The sequence below is a fragment of the Gavia stellata genome, chromosome 2, assembly GCF_030936135.1.
Source record: "Gavia stellata isolate bGavSte3 chromosome 2, bGavSte3.hap2, whole genome shotgun sequence".
Taxonomy (NCBI): domain Eukaryota; kingdom Metazoa; phylum Chordata; class Aves; order Gaviiformes; family Gaviidae; genus Gavia; species Gavia stellata.
In genome coordinates this window covers 111811092-111836855 of record NC_082595.1, presented here as the reverse complement: position 1 = coordinate 111836855, position 25764 = coordinate 111811092, and the positions used below count along the sequence as shown (strand labels likewise).

General features: G+C 55.5%; 2 protein-coding genes across 2 annotated transcripts in view; one reads left to right on the top strand and one right to left on the bottom strand.

Annotated features, from left to right (window-relative positions):
• The first annotated feature begins 2 nt into the window (after positions 1-2).
• PTRHD1 (peptidyl-tRNA hydrolase domain containing 1) lies at positions 3-1337 on the top strand. The gene is made up of 2 exons (XM_059835727.1): positions 3-209; positions 977-1337. Exons 1-2 carry the CDS (start codon positions 3-5, stop codon positions 1145-1147), a joined length of 378 nt encoding a protein of 125 aa, XP_059691710.1. The 3' UTR covers positions 1148-1337.
• A 2664-nt stretch (positions 1338-4001) lies between these two features.
• Positions 4002-25764, bottom strand: part of NCOA1 (nuclear receptor coactivator 1) — a 131943-nt gene continuing 110180 nt past the window's right edge. The window contains exons 12-21 of the mRNA XM_059828029.1: positions 24330-24513; positions 18161-18287; positions 13615-13783; positions 10360-10674; positions 10093-10194; positions 8610-9009; positions 7600-7774; positions 6237-6420; positions 5300-5389; positions 4002-4175 (exon numbers count right to left, since the gene is read on the bottom strand). Of these exons, the coding sequence (XP_059684012.1) occupies positions 4002-4175; positions 5300-5389; positions 6237-6420; positions 7600-7774; positions 8610-9009; positions 10093-10194; positions 10360-10674; positions 13615-13783; positions 18161-18287; positions 24330-24513 (1920 nt within the window). The remainder of the gene's footprint in view (positions 4176-5299; positions 5390-6236; positions 6421-7599; positions 7775-8609; positions 9010-10092; positions 10195-10359; positions 10675-13614; positions 13784-18160; positions 18288-24329; positions 24514-25764) is intronic.

Below are 25764 nucleotides of genomic sequence, written 5' to 3'. Positions count from 1 at the left end.
GAATGGCGGCGCCCGGAGCGACGGCGGCGCTGGTGCAGTATGTGGTGCTGCGGGGGGACCTGGGCCGGCCGCCGCGGTCGTGGCCTCTGGGCGCGGTGGTGGCGCAGGGCTGCCACGCCGCCCTGGCCGCCGCGCATGCGCATCGCCAGCACCCCGACACCCGCGCCTACCTGGAGTTGGGCGGCGCCATGCGCACCGTCGTTCTGGAGGTGCGCGGGGCAGGCCGGGAGCCGCGGGGCACGCCGGGAGCGCCGCGCTGAGGGGGGCGGGCGGTGGCCATTTTGGGGCGGGCCCGGGAGAGCCCTGAGGGGGCGGTGAGGGGCCGCCGGGGGAGCGGTGGCTCTGTGGGGGCACCCCCGGCCCCCGCCGGGCCTGGGAGGGAGGGAGAGGTCGGCCGTGACTCGCCTTCCCCCGGGCCCGCCCCGCCCCGCCCCGCCCCGCCCCGCCCTCACGCTCCCGGGTGCCTCTCCCCCCCGCCTCACCTGGGGAGTGAACCGCGGCCTAAGCTGCCCCGAGGCCTCCGGTCCCGGAGGCGCCGTTACTCCCAAGGAGGCCCCGTAACCACTCAGGGCCGCAGCAGCCACTTCGTGAGGGGGAGTTTGGGTGGTGATGGGGGCAGCCCCTCTGTGAATGTGGGGTTGGGACGAGCTGTTTGCCTTAGCGCACTGAGCTAGGGGAAGAAACCTGCATTTCTGAGGGTTTACAACCTGTGTCGGCTCACAACCCCCCAGCTCCTACCCCCGGTGCTTGCAGAGGCCGGCGGTGCAGTCAGGGCCTGCAAGAACAAAATGCCTTTAGGGTAAGATACAAAGTACGGGGATTGCCCATCCTATCTACACGTAGGCCGCTGGCCACCTCCCTGTCACGACCGTCCTTAGCATGAGCTGTCTTGCTTTGCTTCTTCCCCGCAGCTCTTGCCGGGTACACAGCACCGCCTCACACCCCAGCCCTCACAGCAGACTTTGTCTTTCCCCAGGCTCCAGATGAAGCCGCCCTGACGGCACTGGCAGAGACCTTGAAGCAGCACAGCATCGACCACGAAGTGTGGACTGAGCAGCCCGAGAACGTGGCCACCTGCCTGGCGCTCAGGCCCTACCCGAAGGACCAAGTGCACCAGCACCTGAAGAAATTTAAATTGCTGAAGTGACCGTGACCGGGCACGGGCAGCTCTCCTCCTGGGGCAGAGCCGAGCTCACCCCCGGACAGGTGCCGCGGGGAAAGCCGCTGTGTCTCGGGAGCGCTGTGCTAATGCTCAGCAGCAGGTAGTCTCCTTGTGTGGTGATAGTGGTTTTACAGTGTGAAAAGGCTCTGTGATGGGGAGGATTAAATGTTATTCTGTGCAGAAAGTGGCTACGTGTTACATTAACCTGCTGACTATGTGCAGTGGGCTTGCAGGTCATCCCCCTGCCAGCACAGGCAAACTTGAAGATGTCTCTGCTGCTTTTTAGGGGCGACTTTTCCCTTGGGCAGCCCTTTGAGCTTCTCCATCCATCCCAACGGCTGCTTTCCCCACGCCCCAGCTCCGCAAGTGGGGCCTGGCTGCAGGCACAGCCGTCCGCTGGCTCTGCTCCTGCCTGCGGATTTGGTGCTGGTTCTGCTGCTGGCGTGTCCGCGCTCCCAGCGCCTCTCCCACCTCTGCCCCGGCTCCATGGCTGCGGAGCCACATTGGGATTGCTTTTCCTTCCGCACCAAGCGAGGACGGTTTGTCCATGATTTTATTCACGCTGAACCGCGCGATGAAACCCTGCCGGGAGCTGTGCGAACAGCAGACGGCAGCATCGGCTGGCGAGCCGGGACTCGCTGCAGACCTCGTCCTGCTGCATTCTGCCTCGTTTACAGTAAAAATGTTTGAAATGAGCCATTTAGTTAAAAAAAAAAAAAAAAGCGTTATCAGCTAGAAGTGTGTGTGCCCCACCTCCTCCTATCCAGGTCGTGCTGTTAATGCCAACATCACCCCTTGCCCCCCCCATAATTTCCCCTTTTCCAGAGCTGAAGGTGAGCACAGAGCAGCTCTTCGTGGCCTTGAATTCAGGGCTCTTGCCGCGGTGCTGGGGAGCACTCGCTCACAAAGCCCGGTGCCAAAACCCCGCGTAGCCCCTGCTGCAGGGGGGGCTACTCCAGCCGGGGCAGGGCAGGATCCGGCCCGGGGCATGCCACAGGCCGAGAGCCCGGGTGTAAAACTTCCCCTGAGCTATTTTTGCAGCCTGCCGAACCCCCGGCTTTAATAAAAAACCCGGCGTCACCGCGGGGAGCAGAGCCGTGGTGCGGGGTCCGCTCCCCTCTTCCTGGTGCCCACCATCTGCGCCGTGCTCCAGTGGGAAATTTGGCGACTAATAACCACACTCACACTGTACATATTTTCTCTACAGCGCTTTGGAATTTAAGACGCCAGTTTTGCCACCGAGCTCTGCGCGCCGGCTGATTTCCAGCTCCCTGGCGTGACAAACCGTGGTGACAGGGGGGTTCCCGGTGCGGGGACGGGGTGACCCCCGGCTGCCCACGCCTCCTGCCCCGGCAAACGGCCCCGGCACCGCTCCGGCATCCCCGTTGGCACAGAAACAATGAAACGTTAGCTGGCAACTCTGGTTCTTTTTTTTTTTTTTTTTTTCTTTTGGGTTTTTTTTTTGTCATCTTTAACTCTTGCAAATGTCAATCAACAAAGCTACACATTTTTTTCCACACACCAGCGCGATTTTTAGAGAGGGGAAAAAAAAATCATCCCCCGTAGCCGCCCTCCCCCCCCATAAAAGTCAGCAGTGAATATTAAAAGCGACCCCCAACTAAAAGAGAAGAAAACAAATTTATACAGAGCTCAGAGCTATTTACAGTGACAGGCTTGAGGGGGAAAAAAAATAAGCTATCTCCCAACAGAGAAGTCAATTATTATTATTATTTTATTATTATTATTTTAAATAGTTTAAGCTACTTCAGCTGTTAAACACAATCAAAGCAGAAAGAACCGACTGCTTAATTTTATTTAATATTTAATCAGAAAATTTTATCTACAATAATTGACAGACCCCTCCCCCCATCCTTCCCCCTAAAAATTATTGCAGTTTTTTCCCCAAACTGTTCTTTTTTTGTCTTTTTTTTTTGTCTTTTTTCTTTTTTTTTTCCTCCTCCTGTTGTAATATACACATTGTAGCCCCCCCCTCCCCGTTCCGCTCGGAGGCCTGAAACCAGCATAAAACATGGAAAAAATGGTGGGTCAAAATACTCTTTTTTTTTTTTTTCTTTAAAACCGACAAACTCACGATTGCTAGAAAAAGCTGATTGTACGCACAAGCGGGCTGGGGCGGAGGGGAGAGAAGGGGTTTTGTTTAAGCGTGAATAAAAAAACCGGCTTTTCCCGCAGAAGTCCAGCGCCGATCCCCTTCCGTGCCCCGTGCCGAGACGTGATCAGTGACAGATCCAGCTGAAACTGAGATTGCTCTTCCTCCTCCTCCTCCTCCTCCTCCCGCCGCCGCAGTCCTCCAGCTGCCTTCTCCCCCTCCCCGCCTCCCCGAGAAACCTTCCTCCAGTTTAAGAAGCCAGCAAAATGATTACAAAAATAAGAATCATCTGTAATTTTGGCTCGAGAAATCGCCTGTCCCGCCTCGTCGCTTCGCCGACATCCAAGGCTTTTTTTTTTTTAAAAAAAAAAGAAACGAAAAAAGGGGGAAAAAAAAAGGGGGAATTTAAAAAAAGGGGGAAAAAAGGGGGGGGGAAGGGAGAAAAAGGGGGGGGAAGGGGAAAAAAGGGAGGAAGGAAAAAAGGGGGGGAAGGGGAAAAAAAGGGAGGAAGGGAAAAAGGGGGGGGGTGGGAAAAAAGGGGGGTAAAAATGGGAAAAAAACCCACCCCCCCAATAAAACACTCCCCCCCCCCCCTTTTTGCTCCAAACACTACGAGCTGAAGAATGGCTGCGGGTTGAGATATCAAAAATCTCAGAAAAATAGATAATATATATATTTATATATCTCTGTACGTCTTCTTATTTAAATTTCACATTCCTCGAAAAGCGATTATTCAGTCAGTAGCTGCTGAAGAAGGCTCTTCTGCTGGCCCGGCGGCGGCGGCGGTGGCGGCCCGGCGGCGTTTTTCGGGGTGCCCAAGGGAGCCGGCGGGTTGAGGTAGGGATCTCCTACCAGATTCACTGTACACTGTACGTCGGCAAAGACCTGAACCTGTTGTACCTGCTGGGACACAAAAGAGAAGGGGGGATTTAGCGGGGCCGGGGCAGGGGCCGGCGGCGGCGGATCTGGGTACTACGTGAAGTGGAAACTCACTAGAGACTTCCTCTAGTCTGGAGCCACCCCAGAGAAGAACTCTTCGGTCTTCTTGTCCTATAAAAAGAAAACCGCTGCAACTCATTCGGCTCGGCGAGGTTCATAACGTTGCTCATCCAAAAAAAAAAAGGGGAAAAAAAAATATGGATTTTTTAGGGGGAAAAAAAACCCCTCAAACAAAAACCCCAGCCTGGCATCCCCTGGGTGAAGGGGAGCTGCGGCGTTGTGGCCGTGCCGCGGCATGGGGTGGCATTGGTGGTGTGCGAGGTCCAGCGCGGCTGTTTGATCAAAATCAAGAGGTTTGGTTTGTCTCGGCGGCGCTGCTGGCGCGTCCCTACGGGTTCTGTGAAGCCAAGGCTGCGCTACGGGGAAGGGGGAGGCGACGCCGTGATGCCGGTGGGCGTTGGAGGAGATGGGGATGAAGCGGATCGTACACGGGAGCCGGAGGCATCTGTGCCGGCGGGCGGCTGGGCACGCTTTGGTGGTGTTCGGTGCTGCTCAGAGGGATGGGCAGCGTCCGGCAGCGCTGCCTGCAGGGACGGACGCCGCCCCCAGAGCCTCCCCCAGCCAAATTTCCTTACTCCGCCATGCTTTAACGTGGCGGCCTGGCTGCACCGCGGCGGCGCAGGGGCCGTCGGCCGCTCCAGCGATGGCCAAGCCTAGGAAAGAAACCCTCCAGGGTGACAGCAAGCCGGGGCGAGGGGTGTTTAGCACCAACACTCATTTATTTTTCCAGCTCAGCTGCAGCGTCACCGCTCTTCCACGCCAGCAAGGAGGCCAAAAACACTCACGGCAGCGGCACAAGCTTTGATGCAAAGAGGGTTGGCGAGCAGTGCTGGTGTCGCCGAGGGCTGGCCATCACCCAACGCCGGTGGGACCACGGTGGCTTCAACCCGACCCTGACAACCGGGGCTGGCCCCGGTGGAAACCAAGCGTGTCGAGCCGGTACGGCTGGGGATGTTCAGCCTTTATCGGGGGGGAACCCGGCAAATTCCTCGGGGTACCTGAGATGTGCTTAGCAGTTTCTTACTGACCTGCGCCCCATCTGCTTCTGTTTTCAAAAGGTCAGTGGAGGAAAGCTGGTTGCAGTAAAGGCCCGCGGGTCTCAGCGCCGGGTCATTTACCTGTCAAAAGCAAGATCCAGGCTCAGCCGGGGCTCCTGGATGCTGGAGGGGCACTCTTGAGCTGAGTTTGGGGGGATACAGGGACTGTGGATGGGGCAGAACAGGGGGACCACACTGCCAGCATCCTCCGTGGGCTGTGGGATTTTGGGCGGCATCGGTGGGGGACCCTGTTTCCCTTTTCTCCCCACCTTTGCCTTGGGCTGCTGCCGGCTCTGGGGGCATCTCACCCCCAGGGAGCATGAAACACCACCCAGCTGCTCGGCGAGAGGGGTAAAAGCTCAGCCCCTGCACTGCAGCCAGCTCATGGGAGGGACCAGCCTCCTTCCTCGCCGAGCCCCGTGGCTTCTCCCTGGGGAGGCTGCAAGCCCTGGCCCGCAACGCTCCCGTGCAAAACCAACAAGCCAAGCATGTCCTCCAGGAGCTTAATGGTGCTGAGACGAACCCCAGCAGCTAAAAAATCTGGAGGCATCTCGGTCTGGCCCAGGGAGGATCTCGCCAAAGGGCTGGGACTGCGGAAGGGTCCTGTATCCAACTGTTCCCATTCCCCATCCCCAGCTTTGACAGCTCCCTGGGGATGCACAGCTACAAACGGACCTGCTGCCAAGCCCACTGCGAGGGCTGGAGGTGCCAGAGATGCTCGGCACATCCCTCCACCCCCCAAGGACATGTGGGACACCCTGGGGTACCGGTGGCCTTGGGCTCCAGCGCAGCGGCAATGCCGGCAGAGGCAGCCAGACCTTTGCCGCTTCCCCATTTGGACTCCGGTACCCCCAGGGCCAGAGAAGGGAATGCTGAACCCCTGGGAACTGGCTGACCATCCTGGGAGCAGGGACGGTGCGGGACTGACCTGCTCCGAGCACATGGAGTTCATCCCAGGCATCTGCAGCGAGTTCATCTGCATCTGTCCGGCCATGGGGTTCATGTTCTGGACGTTGGTGTTTCCTCCCGCCATGGAGACGGTGATGCTCATGTTGTTGTACATGCCCTGCTGAGCAGGCGCCGGCTGGCTCTGCCCCGCTTGGCTGAAAACACTGGGAGAGAGAAAAAAGCATTACCCGGGCGTCCGTGGTGGTGGGAGGCACCTCGAAGTGTGTGCCGAGCCCCCGGGGTGGTCCGAACCACGACGGCAGCCAGCCTGCCGCTCGGTGAACACCGAGACTGCCCACGGCAGAGAGCTGGCAAAGCGGATGGGAGCCCTGTGGGTCCCTGGGGACAGCGGGAGGGACAGGGAGGCATTAGAGGTGCTGCTGGCAGCAAGGCTTAACCAGCGTGGAGGCTGGGAGGTGGCCGCTGTGGAGAGCCCTCCGCTCTGGCTGTAGCAGGAGGCTCGTCAGTGTGATGGGGTAGAGCAGGAGAAACACCAGTGCCAAGAGAGGGATCATTACAGGGCTTCGGGCTGGATTAAGGGTCAGTCGGATGCAAAGCCCTGGTCTATGTGACACCAAGTTCTTCCCTTCACGCTCCTTCCAGTGCCCTCCTTGACACCCGACCATCCCCACTTCTTCTCCCGGCAGCTCTCCATCGCAAGGCAAGGTGAAGCATCCCACCTCCAACAGAGCTCCCATCTCATCCCACCCAGCCCAGTAACCTCCCGCTCCGCGCTGCTTGACCAGGACAGGTTAGCTGAGCTACCTGCACAGAGCCAAGACACAAAGCAAGGCAGCCCCCAGGTGAGCTTTGGGTTTTTTTTTTTCCCCCCCATTTCTGGAGATCTGAAGGTCAAACCTGACTCATGCAAAAAAGGCTACAAGTCTGGTAACTTTTCCCATTTGCTTCCCTAAGTGAGAGATGGACACATCTTAAGAGGGTCATGTAGTGACCTGGGACTGCTGGTCTTGACTCAATTTATTGTCATATTTCCTAAGGCCACTTGCACGAGACATAATTAAGCCACTCGTTTAATTACAAGCCAAAGATCTGCTTCATGTCTTACTCAACACATGTACCCATTCATTTAAATGCTGTGGGCTTCTGCCCGCCTCCGAGCCGAGGCGAACACGAGGACATGGGTTGATGGTGACTTCTGGAGGACGTCACGGCACAAAGACACAGCCTGAGCTCAGCACGTGTCCTCAGCCAGGTGTCACCTATGGGCACCGCCACCCCTGCCAACACCCTACCAGGGACCCATCACCTTGGTGTCACCTTGCCACCATCTCTGCGCATGTGTGTGACCCGTGTGCTCCAGGTTATCCCCACCGTGATCTTACTTGCTGTTCCCCATGGCTCCTTGCTGCCAGGTCTTCATGTCAGGTGACTGGTAGCCCGGTGTCGGCGGAGCCTGCTGCAGCATGGGGCTTTGCGAAGGCGGGAGCTGGGGTGACATCAAGGGGCTGCTGGGGCTGAGCGACGGGGCAAAGGCAGGTTCGCTTTGCTGACCCATGCCTGGGGAAAGACAGACGGCATCAGCGGTGCCCAGACCCCTGCCAGCAGCCCCAATTCCCTCCTCCTCCCTTGCAACCACTGGCATTGAACCAGAAGCATCAGCCTTGACTTTCAGTCTCGGGGTCTCTGGTTTTTGTTTTGAGCAGCTCTATCACTCAAATGCAAGTATTTTGGGGATGAAGGAGCAGGGAAAGACCCTCTCAAGTGATTTCCATCATCAGGTGTTCCTCTTTAGCATCACACCTGGCTGGAAAACAGCCAGGGTAATGATGAGATGATGCCAAAGGAGGTTCCTGCGGGGCTACTGCAGCCACAGAGCAGTTTTCTCTACTCATCAGTGATGTTCACCTCCCTGAGACCCTGCACTGATGCTCGAACATGAAGACCTTCAAGACAGTGCCTGTCTGTACGCAACTCTGCGCCGGCCCACCCATCTCATACAAGCATGGTGCCCACACAAGAGGCGTAAGCTGCCTGCAATTCATTCTGGACATCTCAGCGAGGCTTTGGCCTTTTTCAGAGCATATATATTTAAGGAAGCGCACTTTAGAGGACTGCCTTGCAGTTCGATTTTCAAGGAAAGATTGGTGGAATTATTTATTTTCTCGAACAATAGGGGGTTTTTTTGGAGATTCAACCAGCAAAGGTCGCCTTGGGAGGTGGAGACCAGAGACCAGAGCAGTACGCAGGCTGGGTGAGATGGCCGGGGATGAAGCCTGGGGTGACGGGCGAGCAGGGCTGGGCTGCAGCCCCCTCGGGGGTCCACAGCTCTGCTCTCCGCCTCTCCCTCCCCACCGCCGGACGGCTTTCCAATGCAACCAACTGCTCGACGTACCTGATCCCGAATACTGAAAGATGTTCTGCTGCATCTGTGGGGTCATCCCGGCGCCGAACTGCCCTCCGACGCCGCCCATCATCCCCCTGTTCACCATGCTGCTGCGGTTAGCCAGCGCGGCCTCGGGGTTAGATGCCAACGGCGAGAAGGGGCTGGTGGAGGTGGGAGGGTTTCCCGGGGTCGTACCGTAGTTTGGGGGGTAAGGGAACTGCTGGGGGGGTGCTTGGGGCAAGCGAGCGGCTCCGATCTGTACCGGGAGCCCGGCGGAGGGGGGGAGGTTGTTTCCGAAGCTTTGCTGTCTCATCAGGATGGCTCGCTGCTGCATGAGCTGCCGCTGCCGGTGCTGCTGGCTGTAGAGCTCGCGCTGGCGCTGGGCCAGCATCTGGGCGTTGAGGGGAGGCTGCGGGGAAGGAGGGGGATGCCCTAATTAGCACCGTTACCCTCCGGTTCTGGCAAACAGCTCAGAGCTCCCCCCCCAGCACAAAAGCTGTGGGTGCTCCCCTTCCCCGGCTCGGGGGTGCCTGTCCTCGGTTTGCAAGGAAAGCTGCAAAAACCCTGAAATGCTGTAAATTGGCCCGTTTGCGCCACTGCAGGGCAGAGCAGGTTGGTGATATTAAAGGACGGGCCTCCGGACATGGCGAATGGCAAAGCTCCAGGGGCCGGAGCATCCCCCAAGCTGGGAAAAGAGGCTCTCGGTCACCTGGCTGCCACCAGCCACCCCTCTCCTCCTCAGGCCCCACTTCTTGTGCCCTCACTGGGATGCTCCCGCAGCCCAGGATCCCTGACCTCAACTCTTTCAGCTGCGAGCTGTTAAAAAATAAACCCATCCCACGAGCTTTTCCATCACCATGGGCTCGTTCCCCATATGGCCGAGCCAGATGTGTTGGAATTAATCACCTTAAAAAGCCTGACAAAGCCATCAGCGGCTGAAATTGGAGCTGCAATGGGAACCATTCCGTCCCCTTCCCTATCACTAACGCTCCCCATGGCACATTAGGGATGTCACGCCGCTTCCCGAAAAGGCAAAGGCTTCTCCAAGAAGTGGAATAAAGTCACCAGAACTTGGCTACGCTTTCCAACTTCTCCTCGTACCCAGCAGATGTTTTATTCACTTTATTAGAAGCCAAACAAGAACTTTAGGGCCTGGGGATTTGCAGGATCATTAAGAAGATTCACTAGAGATTCTGGTATTTAAAGGATGGCATCTATTTCCTAAAGATCCTTCTCAATTAAACACGTTAGCACATTCTTCTCTAAGCAATAATGAAGAATTTATATCTTAAGCAGGTGGAGGAGCTGGAATAAAGGTGAAGCAAAAAAAAACCCCACAGCAGCTCGTCTTGCAACCATCTCTCCACACATGGGAGAATTTTTCAATCCCGTTAATGACAGAGAGGAGTGAGCCAGGCTGTGCTCATGGGGAGGGCATGGGGATTAACCTCCAGTTTTTCCCAGCTGGAGGACTGTGCCGCATTCCCCTTACCTGCGGCGTGATCTGCTGCTGCATCCCCGCCCGCATGTTGATGCCCACTGGGGAGTTGGCTGCAAACTGGTTGAGGATCGCCTGCCGGTTTTGGTGGATCAGCTAGAGCAGAGAAAAAAAAAAAGCCAGGGAGACCTTCAAAACTCTGATGCAGGAGCTTCCCATCCATCCAGCCCCTTCCGACTGGGATGCGGGGGCTGCAGGCAGGACCGAGGGTCCCTCCATCCCGCTGCCCGTGGCCCTGGGATGCAGAGGGGGAAGAATTACCTGCTGCTGTCCCTGCAGCCGCTGCTGCAGCTGAAGTCGCAGCTGGTTGGGGGCCGTCGGGGGTCTGTTGAGCGTCTGCCGGGGTTGCATGGCCATGTTGGTGGGGAAGGCGCCGCGGGGCGGCGGTACCTGCACCGGCATGGGTCCGAAGGACGGCTTCTGCCTGACCATGCCAGGGAAGGCGCCGGGGAGGTTGGTGGTGGGAGAGGCGGAGGAGTAAGGCTGGGGGTACATGCCGGGTTTCTGCTCCATCATGAGCGGCGGGGTGGCTTGTTGCGGCTGGAACCGCTCCGTCAGGGCTTCCAGCCCGCCGCCCTGGCGAAGGCAAAGGGGGAGGAAAATATCACTTTGGAGCCCCGCCGGCACCCGACCTCTCCCAGGAGAGCTCAGAGGGGATGGAGGACGTGCCTGGCGTGGGGCAGCTCGTCCGTACTGCTGCTGCCTGTAACCCTCATCCCCTGGGCCAGGCTCCAGCCCGTGTGAGCGCTAGCGCTGTGTCGAGGAGGGCATTAAACACCCCAGGGCTTAGCAAACCTTAGCGGGATGGAAATGATTCTTTTGGCTTGCTTGGGAGCAAAGACCAAGGCCGGGCTTTTTGGAAGGGCTCAGGGCTTATCTCCCTGGGCTGGTGGGGGGTTGCAGGGTAGCAGTAGGTGATGCTGCCTTCCTCCGCAGGGTTTGCTAGCACTGAGCGGCTCATCTGGGCTCCAAACAGCAGCATGCCTGGCTGGACAGACTCTAAGGCTTGGAGGATCGACCTGAATGTGGGAAATAGTTTGTGCTCTCTCTCCTTTCCTATTTTTATGCAGCCTCGGAGGCTCGGCTGGAGGCAGAGGGTGCGGCGTTTCGGGTCCCCATCTGCCCCAAGAGCACCTCGGGCACCGGCCATGTCCAAGGGTGGGAGCCACGGAACCCCAGGACTGGGAGAGCTCATGGAGAAGCATGACTATACTCCTGTGCTGCTCATGGACAGTCCTCGCTAGGAACCCATGGGAGACGGGACCTTTTGCTCTATAGTGCAGCCATTCCTATACAAATGAGCCATATTACAGCTGGGGGATGATTTCCACACCAGCAAATCATGATAAGAAGATATTTTGCACTGCTCTAGCTTGGCTCAGGCAGAGGAATTTGGTGTTTGAGCTATGAACCCATGGAGAAGTAACACCTTGGAGCCAGAATCCTTAATCCGAGTCCCATGGATTAGGAGAAAGCTGCGTTAAGAGAAACCACACACACAACCCGCCCCCAAATCCCACTGCCTTTGGGATTTGGTTAGATGGTGCCCATCAAAGGACTGAGGCTTGAAGGTAAGGCTGAGGATATGGGAATGGTGGTGGGGAAAAATAAATTGCTTAAGATAAATGAAGATGGAGCTTGTATGGTTCAAGGACTGGATGCCAGGACATAAACCAGCAGCCTGCGATGGCCAGAAACCACGGACCTGCTGAAATGAGGCTCTTTTACTCTTCTCTCCCCAATCTACCCAGTTTCCAGCTGCCTCCTGATTAAACTGGGTGCAAATATCTCCAGCCCCTCATCCCACCACGGCTGTGGTAGCACGGAGAAGATGGTGGGTTTGGTGGAGTCAGAGTAAATCCCCAAACTCTACCCCAGGGGATGCGAACCCCTACCTGCCAATAACACAGCCTGGAGGGGAACTATCAACATATTTTCTTCCCAAAGATGCCTTTATGCTGACGTGTTGTTTCCCTAAAGATGACTTTCAAGCAAATATTTCATGGAACTATTCAAAATATTTCTGAGGTTCAGCCAAAGCCATGGAAAAAGCCCAAGATTCCCATTAACAAAATGATCCCTGGACGGGAGCAAAGCTGGGTTGGGGTCCAAACATGAGATAATCCCCCCGAACCAGGTGCTCCTCGGCAGGGGAAGCGCCGGATCGGTGTGGGGACGTTTGGCAGTGCTGGGTGACGTCCGAGGACATCTCAATCCAACGGTCTGATGCTGCTGGAGCCTGTCCGGTGCAGGAAAGGGTTGCTGGGGAGCTGTGCCAGCTGAGTCTGCAAAACCCTTGTGAAAACACTGAGCTGTTGCAGCTGTATCTTTGGCAAGAGCATCTCTAGTACAAAGGAGCAGAGGAGCTCAACTCCCTACCCCTAACTTGCAAAAAAACCCACCAGGCAGGTGGTGATTTTGGATGCACAGCCTTGAGAAAAGGGACGTGGCAAATACCTGACTCGGGAATCAACTCACTGACAGGTCCCTCAAAACGCTCATGAAAAGATAAACCCTCCCAGTAGCGCAGTGCAAGGCATCACATCAGGGCCACAGAAGGAGATGTGCCACCTCCGGGCTGAAGTGACGCAGGATCAGGCCCAGAGCAGCCAGAGGGATTTGTTCTGAGAAGCTTCTTTCTTAGGCCATCCCATTTATTAACAGGCTTTTGATTCTGTTCCTTGTTCTGGAAAAAGCATGAGCGTCAGTGCTATGGGGCACGGAAAAAGAAACCACTCAAAGACAAATCCCAAGCGATCCGTCTCATTTTCCACGTCCCTTGCTAACTCTCCTGCAGCCAGCTTGCTCCCCCTGCCATGCCCTGTTATTTATGAAACCCTGGACCCTTCAGAGGCATCTGCCCCCACAGATATCTGCAAACAGGGAGTCTCCACCGGAGCTCAGCTGCAGAATCCAGGGCCCCAGCGCTATCCGAGTAAGACAGCACCACTAAAAGCAAACCTCTTTTTTTTTTTTTCCCCTGCGGTTCAACCCGAGACAGAAGGGCAGCTGCACTGTAAGCCAATCTTGATAGTAAGGGCTGCGCAGTTTCATACCAGCGAGGCCATTAGATATATTATTAGGCAGCACAACCCAGGCTCAGGAATCCCAGGCTGTGGGATTCCAGCTGGAAGGCTCCTCCGTGCCCTAATCCCCCTGGTAAGGTGGGGAAGCGGGACAGCCTGCCAGCTCTCCCCGTTACATGAGCCGCCCGGGGCCGAAACTGCTCGGCCGCCTCTTTGCCAGGCTGCCGGTTCTCATGGGGGAACGCGTTTGAAAAGCGGAGAAGTGGGATATTGTATTTCACGGGGCTGTTTTCCAGCTTTTTTGGCGGGGGGAGAGAACGGCGTGGTGTTAAGTATCGTCTCTGAATCTGATGCGCTCGTGTGTTCCCACTCACATCTGGCCTCTCGTTACCACCAGATGTTGGAAATCCTCCTCCATGCTCACGTTAAGCCTCAGCATCTGGCCCTGTATGTGACCTCCAATAACTCCCATGAGTGGTCTTCTCTTTACCTGGACAAGTTTGTCGATCCCAAGAGCTCGATCCAGCTCGGCCAGCTCTGTCTCGTCTTTGCCGCTGAGGAAGGAGACGAGCTGCTCGAGCAGGGCTTTCTCGTCGTTCCGCCCCTCCGGCGTGGTGGGAGGACACAGGAGCTCGTCCAGCTGTGAGGTGATGCACTGGCTGCAGAGAGAAGAAGTCAAGGGGAGGCACGTTAAGGTTTATGAAGCAGGGAGGAGGCTGAGCTGGGAGATGCTCGAGCGACACAGCCCCTGCAGCCACGGGGACTCGCTCCCACCCCGCTGCATCATGCAAACCCCATGGGATGCAGCCTTGTCCCCCGGCTCCAACACCAGCTGAGCCCGCTCAAGCTCCAGCCCCATGCTGAAACTGGCTTGCAAGGATGAACCTCTCTGAGAAATAAAGCCCGGACAGTGTTTCGGTGATGTTTGGGAAGAAAACTTTGGTGCTTTTGCAGGCTTTGCTCCCGCAGGCGCTTTGGGCAGGACAGCGGGAGGCAGAGCAAAACTTCTGCTGGCACGAAAGCGGGGAGGCTTGGATGGAGCCGGAGCAGCTGGAAGCAAAGCAGCTGAAGGCAAAGGGGAACCTTTGAGCTGCAAAAGTAAGATTTCTGCAAAGCTCGCTCAGTATTCTTTGGGAATAAGATTAATATGTAATGAGAGACATTCCAATGACGTGACTAATTGGAGTCAATCGGATTTGCCGGGTCTGACATGATGAAGAGAGCCGTGGCACATCACGCTCGCAGAGAGGCACAAAGGCGAGGGCTCGAACATGCCAGCAGTTCCCAAGCAGCAGACATGTTTATCCTTTTAGCTCCAGATGAGGACCAGATGTACAGTAAGGAACTGAAGCCAATCTGACCGAGACCGCTGCAGCCAACACACGCAGCCTAATCCAGGGAAAAGAAATACTCGGCATTGGGATTTCTTAAATTGCAGAGCGGGAGCAGAGGGGGAGGCGGGGAGACAGAGGTGAAAAGCAGGGCTAGTTTCACTCTGTAGCCAAGGTCCCTGCTACTTGCTGCTTGAATCAAACCCAGTTTTTCAGTGCCAAGGCCAAAGTTTGCTGCACAGACATCGTTGTTGCAGAGGAAGGGGAGGAGAGGCTTCTTCTCCACATTAACAGGCAGCTAGAGGAGAAATTCAGGTTGGCACCATCTCTTCAGCCCATGCCGGACCTCTGCCTGGATGGCAAAAGTTGGTTTATAAAGAGATCATGGGGATAATACAACCTTTATGTAGCAAATAAATCTCCAGCGTGTCCTGCTCTGCAGCCCGATGCAGCTTGCAGAGCCTTCCCCACCCCTCCTTTCCTCCAGCACCATGCCATGGTGGGGTTCAGATGAGTCTCCAGGCAGGTAACGGGGGGCAGAGGAGATCCTGGAGCTCCACGCATCATGCCCCCAGTCATACTGGTTTCGTGTTGCAAAGGTTTTCTATCCACCGCGACCCTTCAGGCTTTTTTTAAGGCGATAACTCCGATTCTGCATGCAGTGAAGAGGAGAAATTCAGCTACTTGCAGAGATGGTGTCAAACGCTGCTTGAGGTCCTGTAAAACATCTCCCTGGCACGGCCTCCAAGCGCTGCTCTGAAAGGCTGTAGGTCTCCAGCCTGGCACAGATGTCCTAGAAACCTCAGGCATCTCAGCTGGCACTGGGTGCTAGCGTTGAGGCAACCGAATCGGGCCCCGGGTGGCATGTTTGACCTTGGGGGATTAAAGGAACGCGTGCGAGAACAGCGACCTGGACTTGGTTCAAGGACCCTTGGACCTGGCCCAGGGTGTCCATCTTCTGCAGAAGACACAAGAGCACAAGGCACAAGACACAAGGCTTGGGACACGAGAGGGGCGATGTAGTTGACCCACTTTATGAAGAGGCAAAGGCAGGGGAGGGTTTGGGGAACGGGAGAATTTAAAAAGGAAGCTCCCGTTCCCCTGGACACCCGGTGCTGGTAGATCTGGGCACCCCCAGCTCCTTGAACAAGGTCAGGACCTCAGCCTGGCTCCAGCTAACAGGAACCTCCCAGCTGGGAAACCTTTACAACCCCCAAAGCAAAAGTTCTGCTGGTTTGATCTTGGCTAAAATATATTTCTCCATCCTGTAGTATCTGCAGTCCAAAAGCTCTGTCTGCTTGCTGCGACTGCGGTCTCCATCGGGTGGACAGGCAGCTGCTGGAACTGTGGGCATCTCCCAGGACGAGCGTGTCCTCCCCAGCTGGAGCACATCTGCAGGTCTTGAGGACCAACGTCCAGAGGCTTTTCCCCAGCAGAATCTCTTCCCTCGGCTGCAGTGGAAGCGGAGTTTTGTAGTTGATCACCGTGCCACTAGATGGAAGTATTTAGACCCCACCAAGATGCTGCCAAGGCAGGTCTCACCCGTGATGCTCCATCAGACCTACAGTTACTGAAGATATGAGAGGGAACTGAGCTGGGAACCAGCTTCTTCCAGCTTTGCCTCTGCCCACCATCTCCAGCAGGAACAGCCTGTGACCGGAGACCCTAATTCAGGAGGAACGGAGGCTCACCAAGATGAGCAGCCCTCTACCTTTCATCTTGCTATCATCTCATGGCCCTGGTCCATGGGTTGGCTCTGCTGGTAGCTCCACCACATGGGGAGGCCAACCTTGTTGCAGGGAGCTGATGGAGCCATGGGATGTGCCACCACACAGCATGGTTTTCCTTGCTTTCTCCCCCTTCAATGCTGAGAAAATCAAATACTTGTAAAACCCTAACCAGGCTGCAATTTTAAAAGTGTGGTTGAAACCACCACCGCTCTCCAAAGGCAGGGACTGTGTGAGATTTGTTACCTCCACATCTCACCAGGTTTCGGCAGATGCCGCCACTCCACCGGTCCGACCTCGTCTTCTGGCACAGGGCTCTGCCCTGAAACCACCCGAGGTGTTTTTCCAACCCGAGGAGTCACGGGATGCTGCTGCCCAATGATTCCCTCCTTGATACCTGCGCAGGTCCCAAGCCTTTCACGCTAACCTGGGTCCCCACTCAATAATCCTGATGCAAAGGGTGAGCCAGAAGAAAATTCAGCTCCCTTCTTCCCAGCTGCGCTGGCTGGGGAGACAAAAACATCTACAGCCAGCCAGACTGACTCAGTGCTTGGAGCGTAAGGCTGCTGAGTAAGGTAAGGTCATTTTTACCCCATAAGCAGTATTTTAAGGAACATTCGTAGCTTAAAAAACAGATTGATTTTTCTAGCAGCTCTGCCCTTTGCCAGCTATGCCCCACGGATCTTATCCCAACAAAATAATGACACCGCCAAGGCTTAAAAGGAAAGTTACTTCCTTGTGGCAAGGACTCGGGCTGATGTAAATGCTCAGTTAAAGGGGGATTTGTTTTATCTCCTAGCTCTTTCAAGCAATAAGAGGCCAAGTCTTTCCAGCAGAAGTCCAAGATCCAGTTGCAGCAGTGGAGACCACTTAGGCAACTGTCTTCCTGGGCTGAGCGAAGAGCTTTGAGAAATTAATCCAAATTTAGCCCCTAGAAAAAGATGTTTGGCAACCAGCTTGCTCAAATACAACTCTTCAGGACGGGAAAACAGACTGTGCTCATCTGCTAAAGACTTTAATTAGCAGAGGAAATTCTGCCTCTCCGCAAAGCAGGGCTGGGCTTTGGCAAGAGGATCCATGCAGAGCTCATCGGTGCTGGCTCTTAAACCAGGTACCTGAAGCCCTCCCTGGGCCAGGGGGAGGATTCACCTCCCGTCCGCATCAAATCCATCTCCACGAGCACTGCTGCCAGCGCCGCTGCCTCAGCGAGGACTTTGGGGTGCCCCTTGCCCGGCAGGGCATCAACCGCCGAGCTCCATCAGCAGGGCTCGCCACCCTTCTGACCTCCCATCCCAAAATATCTGACCTACGGTCTCCTCCAACCTGTTTACAGCCAAGGAGTGAAGTTGTGCTTTGGGCAGGTGATGGTCCCTTGGCTGCTCCATGGGGCATGGACCCAAAAAAGGTGGTCAGAGGTCCGGAGGGGGTTATTTGACCTTGGATTAGAGCTGTGATAATTTTAGCTGAAGCCAAGCACATGGGGACTGCAAAAGAGCTGCAATCACGTGAAAACACAAAACTGTCCCGTGGTTCTCCAGATCCCACCACTGCCCCCGGCAAGAAGGGATGCTGGAGAACACCAACCCAAATATTGGCACTGGCAAGGGGTAGTGGGGATTTGCAGCATCCTTGGCTCCGCCATGGATATATGGGATTATTCAGGTCCAGACATACCCTGGCTGTCTCCCCCCACCCACCTTCCTCATCTACTCACACGCTTGTCCCCGGAGAGATAACAAACGTCATCTCTCGCATCACAGCACCCTGTGCCTCCCAGGTCCCGGCACTTCATGGTACCAGCAGCAACCATCGTCGCCGTACGGCGATGGGCAGTCGTGCTCATCCCAGCCTGCACGTGCTGGGTTTCCAGGCAGGCAGCAAAGCAAGGACACGTCCCTTTGACCCAGGCAGCTATCGCCAGGACGTGCCGATGTTCCCCTGGGAGAGGTCGGGAAGCCGCCAGCTCTGCGGTACTTACTCTTCGGGTTTATTCAGCGTGCCTCGATTCATGGCTGCCATGCTGTTATCCGTCCAGGGGATCTGCTCCCCCATTCCCGGCTGTCCAAACTGATGATCCGGCACCCCCATCTCCAGCTCAGGCATTCCTGGGAGGAAAAACAGGATGGAGGGAGGAAAGGTTAGTATATGGGCAGGACTCGGGTGCTGCCGGGGGGACCGGCCAAGCTCGGAGCAATGGGATGCCAACGGTGTCCTAAAACATCCCTAAAAGGGATGCCAAGATTCACCAGTTATGGCTCTTTTTAACCCAAAGTTACGGATACCAGGTGTGGTTTCCTAACCATTAATTACAAGCACGAGCTTTTGGGTGAAAATCTATGCAGATCCTGCACACACAGCAGATATATATGACCCTGCATACTCAGTATGTGCAAATGCTATTAAAATATTTCCCTTTTCAGCACATTTCTAGCAAGATTTTCCAAATTTAGTCGAGTTAGAAGGTTCCTTCTTGAAGGCAAGTTGTTACTACCAGAGATTTTAGCTTAAAAATTAGCCCACACCCATTAGCATCTTCTGCCTCTCTTTTGGAGAAAAGTTAATTTGCACAGGGAAAGGAGCCAACGCAATTAAATTAAGTTGTAGCAGAACTTGGAGCCCAAGCCCAGGACAGAGAGATTTATGAGGCTGGAGACTTTACGTCATCCCATTTGAAATAGGAGTTGGGATTGAAGATCAAACGGCATCTCAGCTGAACCAGCCCATGGAGATCCAGGGAGATGGGAACCGGAGGGGCATGCACATTTCTGGCCGGGGCGGCATCTCTGCCCCATCGCGATGTGCTATCGGTGGCCGCCCCTATGCCAAACCCCCGAGTTTCTAAGAGAAGTGCTGATGGAGGCAGTCGCTAAAGATGAAAATGTCTCTTCTTTTAACCAAGCTCAGCTGTGCCGATTTCTTTTCCCAATAAAATATGTTATTTGCTTGAAAACGTCTATGGTTACCCAGTGCTCGGTGTCTTCGCTGTTGTCACAGGGAGCCACCAGCTTCACGTGCCACCCAGACCATGGGGTTTGTTTTAAAAAAGAGAAAATAAAGAGTCCTGAGGGGAAGAAGGGGAGGAAGGTCCAGCTCGGGGATGCTCAGCATCCCAGCGCACGCACCGGCACGGCAGCTGCTGCCGAGCACTCCTTTATTTCTCGAAATTTCTTACAAAAAGCCTTAAGGTTGCTTGGCAACAGGCGGATCCCGGTGGTGCTGGCGACAGCCGCGGCAGCTCCAGCCGGGCCGGGGAGGCTCGTGGCACAGTCGCTGTGCAGCCTGTTCCCAATCCTTTCTTGACTCGCCCAAAAACGGTCCCCAGGCTCATTGATGCTGAAGATCGCAGATTTTCTCAAGCAGAGTATCATTTACCAGGGTGTGGGTGACCCTCCTAGAGGCAGCCGGACCCGGCCGTGGCTTAACTGGTATCAGGGCAGGATGTAGAATATTAATGTTATATAGCTACAACTGCTGCGACAACACACTGTGCAGGGCTGATCTCTGCCTCCCCTCCTGGAGGGGACTTGGAGGAGGATGAAAGCTCTCGCATGATGCTCTCCTTCTCAAGAGAAGCTGCCCAAACCAAGAGCTCCACGTGATTCAGAGGGACCGACTGTGTGGAGGGTTATTCAGAGTTACAACAAGTACGGGCCACGCGCATCCTGCATCCGTGGGCTGGTGGGGAATGGGGAAGTCCCACCTCACGAGCGGGGCCTGAGCTGTGCTCCGAAGCAAACAGTGTGCGGGATGCAGGACTGATGCTCTCCTGGAGCCTGGCCACCATCAGAGAGGGGACAGCAGGTGAATCCAGCAGCTCTTCTAGTCCCACGCTACTGTCATGAGAAGATGAGATCCGGGTTATTTGCTTTCTGCACCTGCAGTCAAGCTGTCGTACAGCCCCAGCGCATGGTGGCAAGCAAGGTCCCTCTTCCAGGTCGTGTTTGTTACACTGAGGGAAGCCTCAAGGAAAGTGGAGAAGGGCAGAAGCAGCGTCCACAACTCTCCAGAGCCCAGGCTGCCAAAATGGCTCACGGCGGGGTCTGCGGTGTTTTGCCATCGGTGGTTTCAGTGAGGTGAGGTGAGACTGTTGCTTCTGCAGCTCTTCTCCTGACACACCACCTGTGCTCTGGGTCTCGTGGAAATTAAACCTCAACCAGTGCCAGGGGAGCCTGAGCCGCTGTCAGCACTCGGGTGAGGGATGCAGCCTCCTCTGACTGCCTCCCTGGGAGCTGGGACAGACAGAAAGGTCTTTGTTTCGTCTGAAACTACTGGTGCAAAAAGAAAGAAAAGAATAAGCACAGCTTGGAAGCTCGCTGCTTGTGAGAAGCTGCTGGTGAACAGTGATGCTCGAGCTCCACCCTGCAACGTCTTTTCTCCCGTGGGACTCCCTGGAAAGCCTTAGTGTAACCTGGAAAAGGTGGAGAGGTGCGGATGCCCGTGGCCGTACATACCTGTGTCGGGTGGGAAGGGGTTTGGTGCAGTCACCGTGCCCCTGCCCTGCTGGGATGGCCCGCGGGCGTGCGGGCTGCTGCCGTTGCTCGCAGGACAAGGAACCGGTCTCAGCTGCGCTGGCTCCAGGGGGTCACAGAACTCAAACGGGGTCCGACCAGCCTGCACGCCCTGCCCGCTGTTCATCGCTAGAGATTCGTTAAATTAAAAAAAAAGAAAAAAGAATAAAAGCACAAGTCAGATCTATCCCCATGGCTTGTTGCAAAATTACCAGCGCTCAGCAAAATCCCCGCCCAGCCAGGGAGGGAGCCAGCGTCGGTAAGTTTGGAGGGCGAGAAGGGGGTCGTGGTGGGATGTCACCTCGCCTAAAGCTGAAGACTTGGTCCCACGTGTGGCTTGGTCACCCGCAGCCACCCTGGGGGAGCCACCCCGGGTGACACCAGCCCCTGGGCAGCACCACAGCTCCTGCATGCTGTGTGAAGGTAAGGGGATCCAGGAGCCAGGTGGGCACCCAAAAACGAGTAGCTGGAGCTTAAAATTATCAGCTGGGCATAAAAATTAATCAACTGGACATAAGAAAGGCAGGAGGGATGGGGGTTGCATCCATCTAATATATAAGGAGAGGTTTTAAACTCTGCTAAAAGGAGGGTATCAGGACCAGAGTGAATTATAGAAGCTGAAGCGCAGCTCTCTCGCTTGATGTAGCCACACCAGGCAGGCTCTGCTCCCTGTGGGGGTGACCCCGGCGCAGGAGCCGTGCCCCCCCGGACACCTGGCAGCTAGAGGGGAGCCTCGGCGGCGATGCTCCCCGTGCTGGCTTCCTGCCTGCGCAGCTCTCATCTATCACCTGCTGGCTTTAAATCAATTAAAAGGATGTTGTTAGGCCTTGCATTATTCTAATTTTTATTTAGATGAGGTTTTGCAAGTTCAGCTGCAGTTTGCCATGAGGGAGCACGTCTCAAATGCTCACGTTGAACTGAAAAATGAAGGTAAGAGGCAGCCTTCCAAGCGGGTGGCCACCAGCCGTGGCTGTTGGCAACCCCTCTCCCTGCCAGCAGCACCTCTAAATCTTTGCGGACTGCCTTAGGGGTGCATCGCTGCCGCCCTGCCCGAGTTAAACCCAACGGCAGCGCCCTCAGCGAGGTTTGTGGTGGGTCTCCTCGGTGGTAACTATTATTTTCGATGCTGTAACCCAGGCGGGCAGCAGTTGGCATTTCAAGCGCCGGCACTGTAGCCCCTGCCACAACCACGCTCGCCCTCCTCCCCGCTCTAACTTGGATGCAGGATTCTCTTCCCTCTGAAGGTGATAAGCCCCACTCTTAATTATGTCAGAGCATTACCAGTGTCTCTGCTGCTGAAGGTACCAACCATTCAGCCGTGGGACAAGAGGGTCCTTGGCAAGGAACTGTTAGGCTTGAGCGATAAGCCTAATGATGAGTTCAGCTCGGAGGTGACAGGTCAATCGGTCCACGGCTACAGCTACGGGGCTGACAGCTCCTTTTCACTTCCCAGACATATCCCCGACGGAGGGGAGGCACAGCACGGCTCCCCGATGCCTCCGGGCTCAACGCAGCCATCACTCATCACCCTTCCAGCACCCATCTCTTACACCCTACCTTGTACATCTTCTGTTAGCTGATACTCCACTTTATGAGACCTCAAACTCCACCCCTATGATTTATGGCAGGCAGGGCAACATTTCAGTCCATAGCACTTTGCTCCAGAGCTTTCCTGCAGCTCGCAGGGGTTTTTTCTGGGCGGTCAGAGACTTGCAAGCCATTGCTCGGCCGCACGATGCTGTGCTGCCTTCGGAGGGTCTCCCCGCAGAGCCCATTGCCAACCCAGCCTCCCAGGAGGGCTTCACCCCACTTCACGGCCCAATTTTGGCCATGCTCACACCACCGTATTGCTTTTCCTTCTGCTATGATGCCCCTACCCTTTTAAAGGCTCCACTTCTGCAACCCGAGTCCTCCGAAAATACCCCAGACCTGCCTGCCAGAGCCGCCTCGCGGGCTTCTTGCTGGGCTGGGACACAAAACCTCCTCACCTCCATTTGCTGAATAAGTAACAGGACGATTATCCCTCCCTGGGTAGGATGTGGACCAGCAGCTAACCAGTTTATACTGGGCCCTGTCCTGCCACTTGCTCTAGAAGCTCCACTTCAGCATTCAAAACTCAGTGCAATTTGCAGTGGCAGCAATATGAGGGATGCAACAGATAATGATATCCATGAAAAATCAAGTGCAGGATGGGAAAAGCCCCACGGGGACCGGCTCCGGCACGCTGCCCCGGGGATGCCCCGGTACCAAAGGGGACAGGCGAGCATCTCTTGAGCTGTGGGGCTTGGGGCTGGCATGGGGACGTCCATCACGGCAAGCGTGCGGCGCGGGCTCTGACTGAGCACGCCGTGGTGGCAGGAGCCGCTGGGTGCAGTTATTTGGGGAAATTTATGCTATGATCAGTAAAAACTTGCTTTCCCCGTGGAAGATGGGGGCGGTTTGCTGGGAATAGCTGTGCCTCTGTTACTGCTCAGCCTGGGGAAGACCACCCTCAGGAGCCCCGGCTTGAGCCTCTGGCCATGGGGCCCACGTATGCTTCTGCTACGAAACACCCTGAATTTATTATTTGCCTGCAGGCTCCTTCAGGAGAGAAATCCTCATTTTTCGTTTGGTAAAACTGCTCACTTTGGAGAAAAATCAGGTCTATTTTTTTTTTTTTTCAGGCCAAGAAAAAAGATCCTGATGCTGCACCTGAGCATCTCAAGTCTCAAAGCCCTGTCTGGAAGCAACAGCGATACTTTCACAGAATCACAGAATCACTAAGGTTGGAAAAGACCTTTAAGATCATCAAGTCCAACCATCAACTAACCCCACCATGCCCACTAAACCATGTCCCACAGTGCCACATCCACATGTTCCTTGAACACCTCCAGTAATGGTGACTCCACCACCTCCCTGGGCAGCCTCTGCCAGTGCTTCACCACTCTCTCAGGAAATAATTTTTTCCTAATATCCAGCCTGAACCTCCCCTGGCACAACTTGAGGCCATTTCCTCTTGTCGTATCACTCGTCACTTGGCAGAAGAGACCAACACCCACCTCCCCACAACCCCCTTTCAGGTAATTGTAGAGAGCGATGAGGTCTCCCCTCAGCCTCCTCTTCTCCAGACTGAACAACCCCAGCTCCCTCAGCCGCTCCTCATCAGACTTGTGCTCCAGACCCCTCACCAGCTCCATCGCCCTTCTCTGGACACGCTCCAGCACCTCAATGGCCTTCTTGTAGTGAGGGGCCCAAAACTCAACACAGGATTCGAGGTGTGGCCTCACCAGCGCTGAGTACAGGGGCATGATCACCTCCCTGCTCCTGCTGGGCACACTCTTTCTGATACAAAAAAGGCTTTGAAAACAGCCTTTGAAACCTCAAACACCTCTGGCTGAGCCTGCCTGCTCCCTTGAGACCACGCACGTATCTCAGAGGGACAGCATTCTCTCCTCTTACTCACATCACGTTTGCAGGGAACCACGGGGCTCACCACCACCAGCCTGCAAAGCCCAGGTCCCCCAGAGCATCACCCCGCCCGCGGCCAGGGTGGTGGGTACCCCAGCAGAGGCGGTGATGCAGGAGACCCTCCCCTCCCACCTCCCGGCAGAGATCTGGTTTGGGGGTGAGCGTCGGCGTTCCCCGGGGGTGGACACGTACGGTTGAGTCCCGTGGGGGCTCTGGCAGCGGTGCTGGGCTGCAGCGGGGCTGCCAGCATCTCTGCTTTGACGGCAACGCCGGCCACGCCACTCTCGTTTCTCTCCGGTCCGCACAAGCCGGGCAGCTGAGCCGCCTTTTCCAGCGAGGGCAGGAGTTGGTCCAGCTGCTCCAGTTCGGCAGCAAACTACGGAAGGAAAAAAAAAATCACAGGTCGATGACTGAGCCCAACCTCAGCGAGACCAAGTGCTGCTTTCGCATGCACGCAGCCCCTCAATGCTGCTCCCCCCATCCCTCCGCTTGCCGAAACGCTGAGCAGCTCGCACGGATAGAGAACCAGCCCCGCACCCCTCTGCCTGGCCAGACACAGACCCTGGAGGGACAGGGACGCACGGGTCCCCACCCTGGAGCCCAGGCCTCGGCAGCAGCTTCGAGATGTTCATGCGCTGCAATTAGCATAATTATTAACGGTATATATAACCTCCAGCTATTTAAAACAGGAGATAATTTGCTTTGTTAATATACATATGCTTACGCTGAAATTAATTATAATCATAAAAAAAGGGTCTGTTCTAAGAAACAGAAGTGACTTTTTGGAACAAGTGTCCAAAACCAACGCTGGCCTCAGGCGTGTAATTACCCTCAATGGGGTAGTAAAATATCATTGAGCTTTTCCAGCCTTCATCAGCGCTAAGAGTGGAAGAGTAGATATTTAGCCCCGGGACGCAAATAAATGGGAAAGTTACTGGGAAAGGGATTTGCACCAGTGGCTGTAATAGCGGCGCTGTAAAGCAGCACGTTGGGATTAAAGGAGCTGAGATAAATGAGCTTTGGCTAAAAAGAAAAATATCTCAAGGGAAGCTAAATGCTTTAAAATCTAAGGACACATACCGCTTTCGGAAGAGCCACCCCTCGGTGTTAGGGAAAGCCTGGCCATTAACACGGGGTAATTAATAGACAACTTGATAGCACTAGGGAAAATCTTTGCATTTGATAGATAGAATGATGCTCCGGTCTGGAGAAGATGGAGAAATCTGGCAGGAATTGGGATCCTGGCTTCGACGAGAGGCTCTGCCACCAGCCGAGACGCGAGGCTGCAGCTGACAGCCCCTGCCCATGATAAACATCGGGGAGGCTGCTGGCTTTGGGCACCGCTGGGATGCCTCTGCACTGCCCCGGCTGACGGAGCAATGTTAAAGACATCTCACCAAGGTGACAGCTTTGGCCCTTGCCAGAAGAAATCGTGGGAAGTTTCTCCTTAAAACCTAGCTGGAAATATTTCATAGCTCAGCTAAAATCCTCCAAACCGGTGGCAATCCCAATCGCCACTGCAGCTGCTTCCAGTTTCACCTCCATGGTGCACAGGTCAGCACATCTCAAGGACAAAGCTCAGGGCGGCTACGGGAAGCTCCACCTTGGGATGGACCCTCCAACAACA